At 33.5% G+C, this 18,503-nt stretch overlaps 1 protein-coding gene across 10 annotated transcripts in view; it reads left to right on the plus strand.

The window, feature by feature from the left end:
• The window catches only part of LOC123308048 (transient receptor potential cation channel trpm), a 285,453-nt gene that overhangs the window by 13,094 nt on the left and 253,856 nt on the right, over positions 1–18,503 (plus strand). For all 10 annotated transcript variants that reach the window (XM_044890584.1, XM_044890574.1, XM_044890579.1 and 7 more), the window contains exon 2: positions 16,137–16,236. In XM_044890584.1, the coding sequence (XP_044746519.1) occupies positions 16,207–16,236 (30 nt within the window). In that variant the 5' untranslated portion in view covers positions 16,137–16,206. The remainder of the gene's footprint in view (positions 1–16,136; positions 16,237–18,503) is intronic.

An 18,503-nucleotide genomic window follows, 5' to 3' on the forward strand; every position in this document is an offset into this window, starting at 1 on the left:
TGAGTGTGGATTTATTCTCGTTGAATTCTTTTTCATTATCATTCATAGTCATGTCGCTGTTGAGCCTATCTTATTGAGTATAATGTCTCGAAATCATTGAGAACTCAGCGGCATTACCTGCGAAAATAATAATTGTGAAAAATGTGAATGAATGTTTTATAATTTTCTGTGGTCTTCTTCTTGCTATTGCAATATTTCAATTGAGAAGTATAATTATCCATAATTCATATGATACCATGCTCCAATATTCAATTATAAGGAAATAGATCTGTATTTTTTGACCTTTCGCGGGCATTCGACAGTCTTTCTTTTCAAGTTCTTCTTGACAAGTGCTACAATTTGGGTTTTAGAGGTGTGTTTCTCAATTGGCTATCAAGCTATCTTAAGGGTCGAACAATGTCTGTCAAAGTGGCTGATTTCATTTCAACCGAACGAGAGTTGAACCTTGAAGTCCCACAAGGTTCTGTCCTAGGACCGCTCCTTTTCCTACTGTTCATTAACGACTAACCTGTCTGTTCGAGAAAAATGATGACCAATTCAACTGATTTTTCATATCTACTTTTGCTAACCAAGTTCATCAGAATACTTTTGTTTGCTGACGATATGTTGGTTACCTACTGCTCGGACTTTTGATGACCTAAAGGAACTGTGTTGTAAGTTGGTGAAATGCTTTTTTGACTGGTGTCGCTCAAATTCTCTCATAATAAACATTAAGAAAACACAATGTGTCCATTTCACTCTCAGGGTCGGTGAGCGAGAACTAGTTATACGTCATCTGGATGACATTATTTAGTCGGCGGAGCACTCAAAATTTCTTGGTATTCACATCGATTCCAATCTGAGATGGGTTGCACATATCGATTCCATTGGTAAGAAACTAAATAGTTCTTACTATGCAATAAGCCGAGTCAAAAACTCACTTCCTGTAAGAGCTATTTTATCAACATTTATTATGGTCTAGTCTACAGCCATATATCCTATAACATCATGCTCTGGGGAAACTCCATTGATGTTGATAGAGTATTCCTAATTCAGAAAAGGATCATGCGAATGATCTTTAATATTCATCCGAGAACCTCTTATCGTCCGACATTTGTTGAGAGTGGGATTCTAACAGTGGCGTGTATATATGTACATCTTTAAGTGCCTGTTGTATTTTAAGGAGAATGAGAGAGACTTCATAAAACTTTCCAGCTTTTACAGCTATAACTAGAAATAGGGAACTAATCCATATTCCCAAACATAAGACAACTAGATTCGAATATTCACCAGAATATCAGTGTATCAAATAATTTAATCATTTACCAAAATGTGTTTAATCTTTTGAACTCAAGGAGTTTAAAAAGAAGGTTAGGGCTAAATCTCAATTGATTGAGGAATGTTTTCATACTGCTGCTGATTATTATCGGCAATCATTTGTTTTTCAAGTCGAGTAATTTTTTCTGTTTTCTTTTTTTGACCTGTCCTACACATGTATGCTATATGACTTAGAGGATCAATGAACATTTTATGACTTTAGCCTTGCGGCTTTCACTCTCCTCTCCATAGGAATATTCACTTATCCCAGATATCTCAGATATCAAAAGGATTAAGCTCTGATGGAGCCCTTTCCAGATTTTCGGGATCGTAGTGGTGGTCAGGTTCGGGCCGCACCTCTGCTTCTTGCTTGCGGTTGCATTCTTGATCCACCCGCACTTCCTGTCGAAGCAGACGGTGTTCCTCTGCATTATTATTATTATTATTCAATGTGTGTCAATACAAAGTTCGGGCGAATACCATGTACATTTATTGTATAATATACCAAGGACGGTCCAAACCTGAATTTCTGAGAGTATAGTTATAGTTTGAAAGGGGGGTTACATGTCACTGCGACCATAATTGTGCCCCGCTTCATTAGAGCTGTCCTCACAACTGCGCCCTCTACAGCTCGCCCTCCAGCTCCAGAGTCCCAATAAATTCCATTATCTGAAAAAACTTCAAGGAGGCTGTCTTCATTTCTGGGGTGTAATGCAAGGCTTAATTTATGAGGGAATTTAATGAAAGAATTTCTTGGAGGGGGGGGGGTTATAACTGAATGAAACACATGATTGTGTTAGCAACAATTTCATATCATATTATTTGGTATTTTTTCATGAATAAAATAGTGAATATTGGAGGACAGATGCTCTGTGGGGCGGGAGCTAATTACTCCTTTTAGCTCACCTTAGGACTGGGAGTCCCCTACCTGCAGTTGAACGATGTACATTAAACTTTGAAACACCCTGCACATAGAATGAAAAAATACCTAAAAAAATATATAGGTTTTATGTCAGGTTTCAATGGAATCGTGCGGCTAAGCTTAAAATAATACATACCCGCCTTTCTCTTTTGAACTTTTGAATCGATTGATTCGGCGATTTCCCAAATCGTCAAACAATAGTCCACCATAGGACACCCTGTATAATGAATATTATAACATTTGCAGAAATCATATTACAATATAAATATGGAGAATAGTATATAACATTACTAGCAAGGTAAGAGGGTTTTTACTGGCGAATGGAGGATATAACTGACGAGCCGCAGACAAGTCAGTTACCTCCTTGAGCCAGTAAAACCCGTTACCTTGCGTGTATTGTTTTATATTTTATTTGTTTCTCATTTGTGAAAAAGTTAGATAAATTCCAAGAAAACCTCAATTTGTCGCAAATGTCGTAAGCTATGTAAGCGTTGCCATGAACATGTCTATTTATTTTTCTTTACATTTGTTTTGGCGAAAGCGAAAATAAATGTACCAAAAGAAATTATTGAGGCAGCCAGCAGTGTAGCTTCAAGTTAACTGCAAAATCAGCTTCAAGGTACGAGCGAGAATACGACGACTTCAAAAAGAGGCAAAACAAAAATAGTGTGATTGGGGTAACTGAAGATGTTTTGTTGGTCTACTTGAATCAACTATCAGCTAGATTCAGCCCTAATACTTTATGGGCAAAATGGTCTATGCTGAAAAGCTGCTTGGAAATGGAAGAAAATGCCCCTGTTCGTAGGTTTGTTTATTGAAAAATATGACGTTTAGTTGTCATTTGCAGATTTCAAAAGGTAATAGCGATTCTGAAACGAAAAAATGAGCGTTATACGCCAAAAAAGGCCAAGGTATTAAGTAAAGAAGAGGCTGAACAATTTCTTTTACATGCTCCTGATCAGTGATTGCTGGCGAAAATTGTAACAATATTTGGGATTTTTGGATGTTGTCGGTGTGACGAAATTCTCTCCTTAAACATGAATGATGTAGAAGATATGGGAAAATACGTTATTGTGACATTTCGGCGAACAAAAAATTTAACAACAAGAAAATTCACCATAACCGATGATGGCTGCAGCTTCAAGCCCTGCATGTTATACAGGAAATATGTAAATCTTCGGCCTTCTGGAACAGAAAGCCTAAGATTTTTTTGACATACCGACATGGAAAGTGCATTTCCCTTAATGCTGACCAGCAAACTATTGGTGGTGTCCCAAAGCAAATAGCGAAATATTTAGGTTTAAAAGACCCAGAGTTATACACCGGTCACTCTTTTCGCAGAACTGGATCCACTATGGTTGCGGATTTGGGTGGAGATATTTTGCACTAAAGGGTGCAGGAGGGTGGGAGAGCACGAAATTGCGATGAGTTATGTCGATGATTCGGTCAACAAAAAAATCGAAATGTCTAGCAAATTATTTAGTAGTAAGGAGAGTACAAATGTTCTGCAGTCCTCGAGTTCAGCAGTTTCTGAGTCAACAGATAGTTCATCATCATCAGTATTAACTCTTTCATCATAAAAAATCTGTGTTACTGGAAATAACAATTGTACCATGATTTTCAACATATATGACGATAAAACAAAATTTTCTAATGTAAATAATACTACTAACTTGTAAAAATTTTGCAAGTTAACTGTCAGTTTTACAAGTTAGTGACTTGATAAAATAAACTTTCTTGATTAATATTGTGTTTTTGGAAACTGACGTTTACAAATGAGAAACAAATAAAACTCCTATCTTGCTATGAAATGATGAATGAATTATTCCATAAACTGAATTGTCATTCATACATTTTTATGTTTGGAATTTCTTCTGATAAGTGAATTCAAGTCTAGACATAATTGTCCAAAATGGATCTTGTGACTACACAATTCGATTTCTTGCACACTCAAGTAATGAATACATTGACCTCTGTTCAGAATAATTAGCAGGACCAGTGGTTCTAAAACTCTAGTTTATCGATTGTTTCTTTCGCGATTAACTGAACTTGCGTGGCGTTCATAGAAGAGATGAAACAGTTTCTCAATACATTTCTCCCCTCATATTTTACATAAAACTTTTTAAGGCATCATGAAAATATATTAAATTTAATGCAAGAGCGGAATTTAGACTTTCTTCTATATCATTTTCATATTGAATTGAAACTACACTTCACATTATTCTAATATTGATTTTGTATCTTCTGTGTCGAGTTCTTTATCCACAGTGGAGTGTCTATTGAAGAAATAAAAAAAGTATTTTTCCAGGATCGGCCTGCTAACATCAATGAGTAGGCTTCTAGTCGAGAAAAACTTCAATATTTTAAAATTTGGGTCACGAATTTAGATAGACCAGAGAGTAAATGTATGATTTTTCGTATACAATTATTTCGCTTATTAATTTGTTTCAAACCTACATGTTACGATAACGAGGTGGCAGAAAATTGAAAATCAAATAAATTGTCTTCACCTCATGGTATAGGTACTTTTCCAGATTTACTCCATGATATCATGAACCCCTCCTTACATTCCTTATATTACCACCATTATTGTATGCTCATTTCCGAATGAATCACCCTGTATAATCACAGGAGAGGTTTTAAAGAATATTACCTCGTTTTTTATCTGGTAAAATTTCATACATCGTAAATTCGAATTTCGATTTGCTCTGGGTCGAATATTTTGAATCTGTGAGTGCAATATACTAAATAATACTTCATCGCGAAAGATTATTTACATTTTACGCTTTCACGATTCAGCTTAGTTCAGTAACTTGACCCTTGCTTCCTACTCTTCAGTACTGAGTTTTTGAGACCTTCAAAATTTTAATCGATAATTTCATTTAATACCCCTTCATAATATATCCTATTTCCCTAGTATATTCATCCATAGTGAAACTGTGGATTGGATGAAGTTTATTGCCCAATATAATATTTTATAGGCCTTCAAGTTTAGGTTATTGATAGTACGATAATTATGATTGATTCAAATTGGATTTCAAATTACACTACATATCACATAAAAAATTTAATGGGTTAGGTAGATACATGATAGTCATGATATCGAAATAATGATGAAACTCTAGCGGAGCGTAATGATCATCGTTTGTTTCCAGTCAGACAGTCTAAAAATCTTGGAATCACTTCCTTAATTTAATTATCTATAGTTTCATTCAAACCTTTACTAATTTTCTAGATTCAATGAGTTTTTGTTGAAATAATACGTCACTACCAGAATGGTGATATACGACTATATTTCAAATAAAGTGAAAATTATTTTTCAGGTGTACTTATATTCTGAATACTGTGGCATTCGAATAAACATTGCACGAGTACAATTGTCATCGTAGAATAAGTTCCCGAAAATTGATTTTTCTATTTTTCATTTGACTTCTCCTATACATTGTAAATTGTAAATGGCTTTAGGTACCAATAAATACCTAATTATTATTATTATATTAATTTATTAAGATGAACAGCCACAAATACGCGCCAGTTGGCCAGTTAATTGTTTATTCATGTGAAATTTTTGTTCGAAGGTGAAGTTCATCTTGACTTGAAACTTCCTTCAATTCTTTTTACTTATATTGATGCAAGATGATTTTTGTTGAAGAATTTAACATTCTTGTAATTATCTGTTAATTCCTTCGGGAGATACCCACTCCAACCACTCCCAACCACTGCATCATATGCATTTTATCTTCGGGTCAATATTTTTGAAATCTACAACTGATGTAACGTATTAAAACTTTAGTCAAAGAAAATAACGCGCATTAAACTCTCTATGCTAGTGCATATTATGATATTTTACTAATCTCTTCTCTTGTATTTTCAATGCAAATAACTGGATTTGGTATGCCTTCAGTCAGTTTGTATAAACTTCAATTATATTCGTCAAATATTTTCCGAAGAGATTCGACATTGTGATAAAATACGTAATAACAGAAACGTAATAACAGAACGGGCAACATAGCGCAAATATGGAAGTCTCCTTTTGCATACGATGCAGGGGAGAGTTATGAGCAGCAACAGTATTTCTCCTAGGGAGGTGAAAGATGTGGTGTTTCCTCAGTGATATACTCGGGGTATGAAAAATAATTCCTTCGAGAAGAAATTAATGCTCCACTAGCTTTTGAATGGCTCATCTTGCATGATCCTTCAGAAATTTTCCAATAATTGAAGCTTTTGAATTTTCTGAATGTTGTTTTGGGTTTGGGCATCAAGCTCATAGATTAAATAACAATAAGGAAGGTCTTGATCTCTGTCAATTTCTATGGTCTCCATTAGTTCTTGAAATTTTTGATCAATTTTCTTTTTTCAATATTATTTTTTGTTCAGATCAACGAGAGCCTATAGATAATTTAAAAGAAATGTTTCCTCTCCTTTCAATTTCATCAAAATAAAAACGTGGAGAAAATTCATTTTTGAAACCCCATATATCAAAAGGGCTGCATATTTGTATCCATGACCCCATGTTTCTGCGCAAAATACTAAAGTTCCACTACCTCGACATTTTTGCTTTATCTTCAGTAAAAAGATATATGGCTAGTGATAGCAGTTGATGGCAATGCTCAAAGCAATCCAATCCATAATGTTTCAGATTCCAAATCCAGGACCAGTAGCAGCAAGCCATATTCTTAAGATGGATTCATAAATGAAAACGAACATTTTCTTGATAACCTTGCGTCGTTGCTTTCGGTCGTCGAATGAAATTGCCTATTAAACGAAACAATTAGGTCTTGTTATTTTGTGGAACAGATGTGCGGTGAAGTAATTGGTTGATTACAATTCCCTAGTCCGAACCTATTAAGGGTATATGTAATCAGGCCTTGCAGTTGAAATGGGAAACTCCTCTCTATTCATCGGACTAATTCTAATCGAGCCTTGGAAAAACTGTGTCTCGCTAAAAGGATACTTTGCTGAAAAAACGTCATTGACCTATTCTGTCTAAATGAGTGTTCAGTTTCCACAAGACATAGAGATTGCATATTTTCATTCTAGTCTTGGTATTGAGCTCTAACTGTCGTAATACAATATAGGATTTTTTCGAAGTTGCTATTTGGAAATTGCTTCGTCCTGACAGACCTTCTACGTAAAAGAAAATGTATTTCTTTCATCCCGAAACATTACCTACTGCGAAAAAAAGGAGTATAGTAGTCTGAAAAACCCTTCGGATTGACAGTTGTTATTTTCGAATTTTGAGCTCTAATTTCCCTTTGCTGCGACACTTATGCACACTTTATTCAGGGCGGGCTTTGCGTTATTTCAGGGATTGCTACTTACTACGGTCACTTCTATAGAATTCAAGAAAAAATGTACAGTCCCTGGCCATATCATTAGAAGCATTGATTCGATGCACAATCTCAATATTGAATTATTGAATTGAATGTATATGTTACATATACTTCATCTGTAAATGGTTTTCACATATAATATATCATATTCAATGAAAAATATTGATTTATTGATGATTAAACATGAAATTCTAATATTTTGCTGAGCCACCCTGTGTAGCTATGAGAGCTTCATTCTATCAATGCAGAATTGTTCGGTTTGCTGCATTCGAAGATAATGATTTCATATGTGGATTATCGAAATAACGTCCGAACCTGCAGAATGCAAGACATCCACTGGAAGACATAGTACTGATTCATACTTAAGTACTAATACTACAACATCAAAAATAAATGCCAAATAGAACAATTCAATGAAAGTCGTAGATAAAACTGACATTCTGTGGAAATGAAATTCAAATATTCTGCTTTTTCCTCGGGCAATACCAGTAAATATAAAAAAAATCCTCAGTGCGTCTAATAAACTGGCCAGGGACTGTAGGTATTAACGTTAAGCCTGCCTCTAGCAACGAGCAAAATCTGCACAAAGGTTTTGGTGTTATAGCCTGTTTTTCAATATTGAAAAAAATACGGAACAAATTGGATTGAAACTCAGTGACTACTTGTGAGGAAACAACACCAAGAATGGTATGGAATATCGTGGGAATCATATCTCTTGAAAAAATTCTCAAAAAAATTCTGTACGTCGATAGTTCAACATAGTACTCGTTTTCAAGTTGCTCACATCTGACCACAGGTCTGTGCTTTCTCGTTTTCAGTTTTCTGTGCTAGCTACTGAAAATTATGTTGCTTTTTTTTTCATTAAAATATTATGGACACAATCGTAAACAAAAAATTTTTCATTTAATTCGGGATTATCCTTTCGAAATGAATTCAGATAGTTTCCAAAATATCGAAAAAAAAATCTGAAAAAAAGGAAGATATGCGTTTTCATTGTTTTTTATTTCTATTCTAAATATCTTAAGCATAAACCGTTTTCACATTTTGGATGTCAAAGAATGTGGGAATATTGTACATTTCCTGAATTTTTAAGAACTTATCTCAGGGTGTTCCAAATGTTGTGTCAAAAATTGGGAGTAAGTTTTGCCCCTAACTTTTGTTTTTCAAATTAGAATCCTATTTTTTTATTTTCCTTAAATGAATAATTCCTGAGTTATTTAGGATTTTCTGAATACATGTCGTGAGTCAAATTAATAAAATCTGCATTCATTCCATATCAATGGTCATGGTCAAAATGATCATAGAAGATAAATTATCCCAATAATTCACAAGTATGTCGATCAGATAACCATATCTGAAATTTTTGTTTTATTCATTCAAATTCTTTATTTTGCGTTTTTTCTTTCAGATTAATGAATTCAGAAAAGAGGTCTGTCAATTGTGGATTATTGGAAAAATTCATCTTCTATGACCATAGATGATTGATATGAAACAGATTTTATGCATTGCACTCTACGTACCACATAAATTCAGAAAATCAATTGACGTATTAGAACATTATCATTATTTTTCATCACTAACTCTACGCAATCATAAAAAATTGTAGTTCTAGTTTGAAAAACGAAAGTATTGAGCAAATCTTGATCCCAATTTTTGACACATTTGGAACCACCCTCGGAACCACCTGTAACATGTTTTTCAGGCAATATACAATAGTGCCACATTCTTCGACGCACATTATACTGAATACCCCCATTTTCTTTTTTTCTGAATTTTTTTTTCGATATTTCTAAAACTATTTGTATAACCGGAAGTATTCAGTCTCCGAGAATATTTTAACTCAGTAGAGAAGTTTCAACAATATCATAATCCCAATTTTCAGATTTCAAATATGCCCAATTCGGCAGAAACTAATAGTCTAGTAGGCACTCGAACTTGGGTCACCCTGTATATAACTCTAAATAAACATTTTGGAATTATCTCATTTGATGCTGTATTCTATAGGAATATCATTTTCACACTAACTTACAGTTAGTGTTCGTTCGAATTTTCAAGGGTGATGTTTGTGACTGAACTTAATTCTTTTCTTGAATCAAAATAAAAATATGCAAATATCGGTTTCCCTAAATTGTGTGGTAGTTTTCTATAGAAAAGCATTTCATCAAAAAAATTTACTGACACAGTGAATTATGCTTTCTTTCAACGTGCGAAAATCATTTCTTTCAATGAGTTAGATTACAAGAATACAAACAATCTGAGTGGTGTCCAAATGAAGTTCCACATTGTCATATTCTGAGAGTAGACATATCAAGAAAGATGAAACAAGCTTCATCAGAAAAAAAAATGATTCCGGTTATCAATGAATTGGTTGGGAAAATACTGGCAGAAAGCCATCATATGAGAGTAATCAACATCTTCATTTTTCTGATTGCAATCTATACGGAAACTTCTTCCAAAATCCAACGATGTGGATGTGCCAACGATTCCAACGAAGACTGCAGCCAGTTCTGATATAACCTGAACAGGGCTGCTATTCTCGAGCATTCGCAATATATGCGATCATAAGCATCGAAAAACGTTGTGATGTTTTTAACAGCAAATAGCAGAGTTTCCAGAGTTTCACCCAAGCATTGTGTTTAGCCCATATGAAAGCACACAATGCTTCTACGTAAAAAAGTGCCTATTGAAGGTTCAAGTTTCAGATCTGTAACATCAAAGACAAAGAAACTATGAGAACTTTTCGAAATCGTCAAAATCTCATTTTTTGCTGATAACTCATAGTAGGAGACTACGTTTTTCACCATTCTTTGTTTCTGTGAAAAAGAGCTCGGAAATGTGTCATCCGTTTTCTTCTAGCTTAATAGACAAGAATTCTGCCCACTAAGACACTAAACTCTCTTAGAGAATAAATTTGAAACATTAATTCACGGGACAATTCATATTTTTGCATAGAATTTTGTAAGCATTTAATCAGTGTGGCCTTTACGATTAGAGTCTCGGATTGCAGTCTCTTTCCTTCTTTAATAACAAAAGAAAACAGTGATGAAACACACTCGAAACTAAACCAATTATTTCTGTGACAAATTATTGAACTAGTCCACCCTCTAATTACTCGTATGTTATTTCAGCAGGAAAGCTCGTGAGTAAGCTTCAACTCGTTTCATCATGAAACAACATTAAACACACTAGGGTTCAACCATGTTACATAAATGTCGTTTACGTATTTACACGTTCCGACTGCAGATTGGGTCCGTCAGTTTGCAACGTAAACTATGAATTCAAAACGATGTAGACCCCCAATAGACTTGGCCTGACTGAATTTATTTTTATATTCTGACATATAAAAATAAATTTGCGGGAGTGAGCCAAAAAACATATTTATATGTTTTAGTGTTCCTTCTTATCACTGACAACGCGAATGATTACATAAATTATCTTTTCTGGGAGGTTAATAGGATTGAACTGTTTATGTATCGAAAAGTAGGTACATCAAAAATAAACATAATATCTCCTGTAGTGTATATAAATTCAGAATTATTTTTCATTTAATCGAATACTACGGATTTTTTAATATTTCGAATGATAACAAACGATTCGAAGTAGATACTGTTATTAACCTTGTATGGTTTACTGTGATAAGCAAACGGAAATTGAACAAATGCAATCGGCGTTGCTTGACTGAAATATGCAATTTTATTTTTTATTCGTTTATCCATGTAAGCTTCAATATGAATGTTACATTTCAAGCCTGGTATGTTACGGTACATATATGGGGTGGCCGGGAGAATTGAACCCCTTTTCACTTTGAAGCTACTTAAGTTGTATCTTTATGGTAGCAACTAATTTTTTGCGTGAAGATATCATGCCCTAATAGGTAACGATAAGTAATAGTAGAGTGATGGTGAGATTAAAATTTTGAGTACAGCAATTCTTTTTTCAGGAACTTAAAATTGGGTCATGTCTCCCTAACCCATAGGAAAGTTGAACAGAAAGCGAGGGAGACTTGACCATTAGTTTGTTTATCGGGAAAAATATTAAAAGAAAACAATTTCCGATGACGAATGATTGTCTATGTCAAGGTTTTCATCATCAGATATATCAGCGTATGAAACAAATATTTTCTATTTCAGAATCACTCTCATTTATTTCCGAGATGTTTTTTACTTTTTTGAACCTTTGTTTTTTTTATATTTATTTCTATTATTCAATTTTCTTTTTTTGAAGCAAACTATCATCTAAGCTCAGTGCAGGACCACTGATTATGTCTCTCGACCATAGCATGGGTTAAGTCTCCCGCACTCCCTTTTAGTCCATTCAACAGATGTTTTCTTGCAACTTTTACAACTATTATTAAAAAGGCTCATCGTTTGTAAAACGATATTAATCAATGAAAGCGATAGAACTAAATAACACCACGCACCTAATAAACTTTTCAAACAGTGTAACAAACAAAAATTATTCAATTTCTTACATCTCAACAACAAAATCACGTTCAATCCTCTCACTCCCGAACTCTTCAGATGGAGGCCAAAATGGAGCCGCCACTAAATGTGCCTTGTTAGGAGTTGTCGCAGGCTATTTACGATACCGGTAGCGCGTAATTTGGAATATTTGAGGTTGTGCAAGTCTCCTACCTGAACAAGTCACCCGGACTCCCCCTACCTATGCACAGGGTGACTCACATAAAACAGTACAGGGTGGGCAAATTTCGATGTTTTAGCACTACAGATTTTAAACCAGAGGAGATAGACAAAATCTGATACCCCATTCTCGTTCTCTTTTTCTGAGAAACTAACAAGAGTAGTAGTCATTTTTGGCCACCCTCTTTTGTTTTCGAGTTATAAACGAAAATTGGAAAAATGACGATTTCGAAATAAATTTATATCTCCGCTAATACTGATGATAGAGCTCTGAAATTAAAACATTATACAGGCACTTTCTTAAGTAGAATCCAGTAGCGTGCTTGCTTTTTTAGCAGGATTTTCAATTACGAAGCTATTACCCAAAGTTATGTTATTTTAAATGGAAACACTAGATTTCTGTGCAATTTTTTGAAAGCTTAATTTTTACTGATTTCAAAAATATATAACATCATATGATTTGTATCAATATAAATAAAAGAAAATGGTCAAAAACCTTTCAATATTTCTATGGTTTCAACTTTTGACGAGCACAGAAAAATAGAGCTTCCTATAACAAAAGCAGTCTCCTTCCAGCAATGTTATTCTTTCTATGCTTTTTTCCAGTTTTCACAAAATTTGAATCTTGGAACACTTGAGTTAGAAGCATAGAAATGAAAGCACCAATAGAAGGAGACTGTGATAATCACAAGATGCTACATTTTTCTATTCACATCAAAAGTAGAAACCATCATAGAAATATTGAGAAAAAAGGTTTTTCACCATTTTCTATTATCTATATTGATACAAACCATATGATGTTACATATTTTTGAAATCAGTAGAAATTAAGCTTTTAAAAAATAGCACAGAAATCTAATGTTTCCATTCAAAAAAACAAAACTTTGGGTCATAGCTTCGTAATTAAAAATCCTGCTGAAAAGGCAAGCACGCCACTGGATTCTACTTAAAAAAGTGCCTGTATAATGTTTTAATTTCAGAGCTTCATCATCAGTATTAGCGGATATATAAATTAATTTCGAAATCGCCCTTTCTCCAATTTTCGCTTATAAATCGAAAACAAAAGAAGAAAAATGACTACTACTCTTGTTAGTTTCTCAGAAAAAGAGATCGAGAATGGGGTATCAGATTTTGTCTATCTCCTTTGGTTTAAAAGATGTAATGCTAAAACATCGAAATTTGCCCACCCTGTACAATAGTTATAGATCACTATACTGCTTTATCGAAAGGACATCTTCCTCATGGCTCTGAAACGTTATAATAAAAAGAAGAACTGATAACACAAGGAAATCAGAATAACTTAAAAATATTCCATAACACAAAAATAATCAATTCAATATTGAAAATATTGGAATCGTTGTTTAAAAAAAAAACAACCCTCTATAGAGTTTAGACAATATGATCATGCTATAAACTATTGAAACAATTTCCCTCTTCGTTCAATTGTGAGTTTTATTGGTAGTCCTCTTCACCAAGTTTTCGACAAAATCAGGCCCGATTGTACAGAGTGGGCAAAATTCGTTGTCTACTGAGGGGATCTCGAGAACTATAGCAGCTAGAAGAAAACGGACGACACATTCTCGAGCTCTTTTTTCTTGACTAATCCAAAACTGAAAACAGATCCAGCCTAACGTTCATAGATTTTGAGTTATGAACAAAAATTGAGAAATTGTCATTTTCAATGAAGCTGAATAACTCGTTTATTTGAACTCGTATTCGAAATCCGTTGTTACATTCTACAGGCACTTTTTTATGAAGAATTCGAATATGATATCATTAAATTTTTTCATCCAGTCATTTTCAAGAAACGACAGGGATTTCCGATTTTTCAAATGTGAACTATAGTTGAAAGTTCTCTCATTCTGCTGCAATTTTTTTGCTGATTTCAAAAATGTGTCATATGTTGCTATTCACATCAATAAAACATAAGAAAAAAATTCAATACTTTTTCCTGCTTCTCGATTCACTGTTGAATTATAAGTAGGCTGGCGTAACCATAGCAACCGTTGAATATGCATTATATTTTGTGAACCTGAGCCTCTATGATTGAAATCACGGATTGCTGAATAAATATTCGATGATTAATTTGCCATCGTTTGTTCTCGCGATGTTTGGCATGCTTATCTTACGATAGCTCTCAATTCGAATACTACCGTGGACAGACGTACCTATTTTTCATCATCTTACTTTTGTAAAAATCATAATTATAGATAGCTTTCGTATTTTATTTATATTACTGACTCTTTAAGTTTCTTTCATGAATTGAAAAACGATAATTGAATAAATTTTCTTCTTTAGTAATTAGACGAAAGTCTTTTACTCTTTTAAAGGATATCGATCTCGATATATAAAAGAAATAATTATTCGACAGTCTGTGATTCCTATCACACAAGGTTGAGTTCACATAGGATTATGTGGAGTTCCCAAACCATAATGCATTTTCAACGGTCGCTATGGTTACGCTAGCCTACTAAAAATTCAACAGTGAATCGAAAAGCCGGAAAAAGTATTGAATTTTCTTTCTTATGTCATATTCACGTGAATAGCGACATATGATACATTTTTGAAATCAGCAAAAAAATTGCAGTAGAATGAAAGGACTTTCAACTATAGTTTACATTTGAAAAATCAGAAATCCCTGTCGTATCTCGAAAATGACTGGATCAAAAAATTTGACAATATCATATTCGAATTCCTCATAAAAAAGTGCCTGTAGAATGTAACAACGGATTTCGAATACGAGTTCAAATGAAAGAGTTATTCAGCTTCACTGAAAATGACGATTTCCCAATTTTCGTTCATAACTTAAAATCTATGAACGTTAGGCTGGATCTGTTTTCTGTTTTGGATTAGTCAAGAAAAAAGAGCTCGAGAATGTGTCGTCCGTTTTCTTCTAGCTGTTATAGTTCTCGAGATCACTTCAGTAGACAACGAATTTTGCCCACCCTGTACAGTTCAAATCCGAGCCGAGTTCAGTATTGAACCTAATATAACTCTCCTAACTTCACATTCTTTAAATATTGATGAAAATAAAATTTTAGGCACCTGAAACATTCATAACATGCGAGAGACTTCTACACGAGATTATAAGTATCAAAAGAGAGAAGAAAGTGCTGAATAAAAGATCTAATATTGAAAATTAAAATACCTCCTATTAGCCACAAAGTTATCAACTGAAAATTCTTGATTCAACAGGTGTTCTTCACTATGGGTCATTAATCACTAGATATTCAAAGACTATGCAGTGATTTATTGTCTTTTGCTGTTATACGTATTCGAACAATTTTTTAGAATGAAATTAAACCTGAAGTGTTACAAAACATAACAAAGGATGTTGAACAAACCCAACATTACCGTTAGGAATAAACGCTAGCCAATTACTAATTTGAATATGTATATCGTTAATCATAATGCATTAAGAAACTCGGCCAATTATTGTACTTCACACAACATCTAACGATCCAACCAGTTTTTCACAGCGAAGCAGAGGTCAAAGAGAAATATTTAAAATACCCATAAATAGAGTTGCAAACCTTTCCTAATCATGTGTCACTTCTCTGTTAATTGAGATTCTCAGGAATGATAAAAAATCTTCGAATTTGCAATCAAAGATGTTTTTCACGAAATGAAAATCAACTTGTCACAGCCTTTTTCCAAGAAAAAAACACACACTTAGCCAGGACTGTTTTTTGTGGGATTCCCTGTATATTCACCAAAAAATCGAATGGAATTTGGAAATTCACTGTCCTTAAATACATTTTTACGAATTCCTGATTTGTATTTTTTCATTCCACTAGTGGTCCATTGTGCAGGCCTTGAATGCAATGTAACTGACACCAAATGTAATCAGATTCGCAAAAGCAAATCCTGTATCTTGTTCTTTTCTCCGTTTACGTTGGAAACATAAGATTTATATGAGATAATTTTCCAATTATTTTTTTTGCAGATCTTTCAAAACAGCGATCTCTGTGAAACAATGGTAGAAATAGTGTCCAGTGAGATCACGCGCAGTCAGCATGAAGAAGTCCAAGTTGCATTCAAAATCGGTGAGTGAATGACTTTTTTTTGGGATGCTTCAGATTGCATGATTGATAAGAATGAAAATTAAGTAGCTTTTTCGTTTTATATCCTGTTTATTAGAATTACGTGTTATTTTGTCTTCTGTCGAATATTTATGTAAATATTACTTACCGAGTGATGTGATAGGGATCTGTTTGTATTTTATAAATCATCACGGAAAAAATATGCTAATATAGAATTCTTATTGAGGATTGACTTTTTCGCCATTGTGATACTAATTACCAATTGAAAAATTTTAAGGGGACGCAACTTGAAGTCAGTTCGGAGTATATTTTTACCAAGCTACCTTCAAATAGAAGGAAATAAAGCATTCGAGATAAATGAATTCATTCCGAAAAATGTTCGGACATGTCAATATCTGAGTCGAGGAATGGAAATTTTAAGATCAAATCCACAATCATATCGTTTGAACTTTTGTGTTGCAACACCAACCCATTAATTTCGAATAGAAAAGATCAGGTGAATGATACCTCATTTGAAAAGCCTTTCTATACTGAGTTCAGAATAATTTTTTTAATTCCATTTTGAAGTTTTAACACGACAGTATTCAACCCATAGCAACAAGGGTAAGTTGACGTTTATATCCATTCAGTGAAATAAAAAATTTTTAGGGCAAGTGATTAACGATCTCCAAATTATAACAAAAAGAGAGAAGGGTTGGTCATATTAAACGAAACCAATTCAATAGTTTGCCGACGTTTCGGTTTATTTGAAACCTTCTTCAAAGGCTCTGAAAAAGAGTAGGTTATAAATAGATATAAAATTGGCACTAAGCAATTGTACAGACGAATACAAAGTGAATAAAATACACACATATAATATATAAACTTTAACAATTACAATTTCACATGTAGATAAACAACAACACAACCTCAAAAAACATGAGTAAAATTGAGAACAGAGTAAATTCCACACATCAATCAGAAAAAAAGTGGAAAAACTCACATTATTGTTTGGTTTTATAAGTCATATGATTTCTATCAAGAAAAGAGTGAAAAAGATACTTAGAGAGATGTACATTTTTCTTCCAAACGCAGTGTTATTAAAAGTGAGGATAGAAGAAAAAGAATGACATAAAATTCAACTGTTTCCTGCCATATTTATTGTTTTTTTTTTAATTCACAAGTAAAATAATGGTACATGAGCATGAGTAGATAAACGTCATATTGTTTCTATGGATTGAATAATACCCTACTAACAATTAATCAGAGCGATACCTTCCATGCCTCTCCATAAATTAAATAAGTCTCGCAAAAGTGTTATCATTTGAATCCTAATCAAAATGGAATAAAATTTTGTATACTACACGTGCGTGATAAATGTTAATTCATTCGAATAAATAAACCTACTCGCCCTTTAGGCTCGTGGGTTAAACTTTCTTCTCTCGAATAAACATTCATTTAACTCACTTGTTGTATAAATAACTATCATTCAATCTATTTGCTTTCGGAATATATTCAATTGTGTACAGTACTGGTCATTCCGTTAAGCATGCTGTGTGAAGGGTGAATCAATCAAATTTTTACTGATTTATTATGAGTTTTCGATGATGATCGTTAACTCTCATACACCATCAGACAACAAAACATAATGAATGAGTAAAAATTCGACAATGGAAAATCCAGTGTCGTTCAATCTTAAAATGTGAATATTTCGAAAATGAACGGATTAAATGGAATCTTTAATCTTTGAAATGAGATATTTCATAGACCATTTTCCCCATTCAAAATTTAGTTGTTGAGGAATGTAACAATAAGGATTGAGAAGATACGTTTGTCAATTTGATTTAAAAAACTGTTCTCCTCGATTGAAAAATTAACACGTTCTAGAATCTTTTCGAAGTATATTCATTTTGAGGCTTCATATAGTCTGTTTCGTTTTCAAAAGCCCCATATAATACATATATCACGGCTAAAGATAGGTGTGAACATAAACTTAAGATTAGTCGGCTAAACTTAGGTTTAGCTTCGGCTATTTGCTAATGTTCTTATATCTTTAGCCGGCTAAACTTAAGTGTAACCACATCCCATCGGCTATAAAAATTTAGAAGCTAATAGAAAAGAAGAAAAGTATTGGCAAGGCTTGAGGGGCGCAAATTTTCGGCAATTGAAAAAGTGAAGAAATAGTACTATAATCAAACTATTGATGCAACGTATTTTTGTATGAATTTCACATATTCTTAATAGCGGAAAAGCATTCTGTCAAGCAGTTGAGAAATTGAGAATGAACATAT

Source organism: Coccinella septempunctata, chromosome 2 (assembly GCF_907165205.1).
Source record: "Coccinella septempunctata chromosome 2, icCocSept1.1, whole genome shotgun sequence".
Lineage (NCBI taxonomy): Eukaryota > Metazoa > Arthropoda > Insecta > Coleoptera > Coccinellidae > Coccinella > Coccinella septempunctata.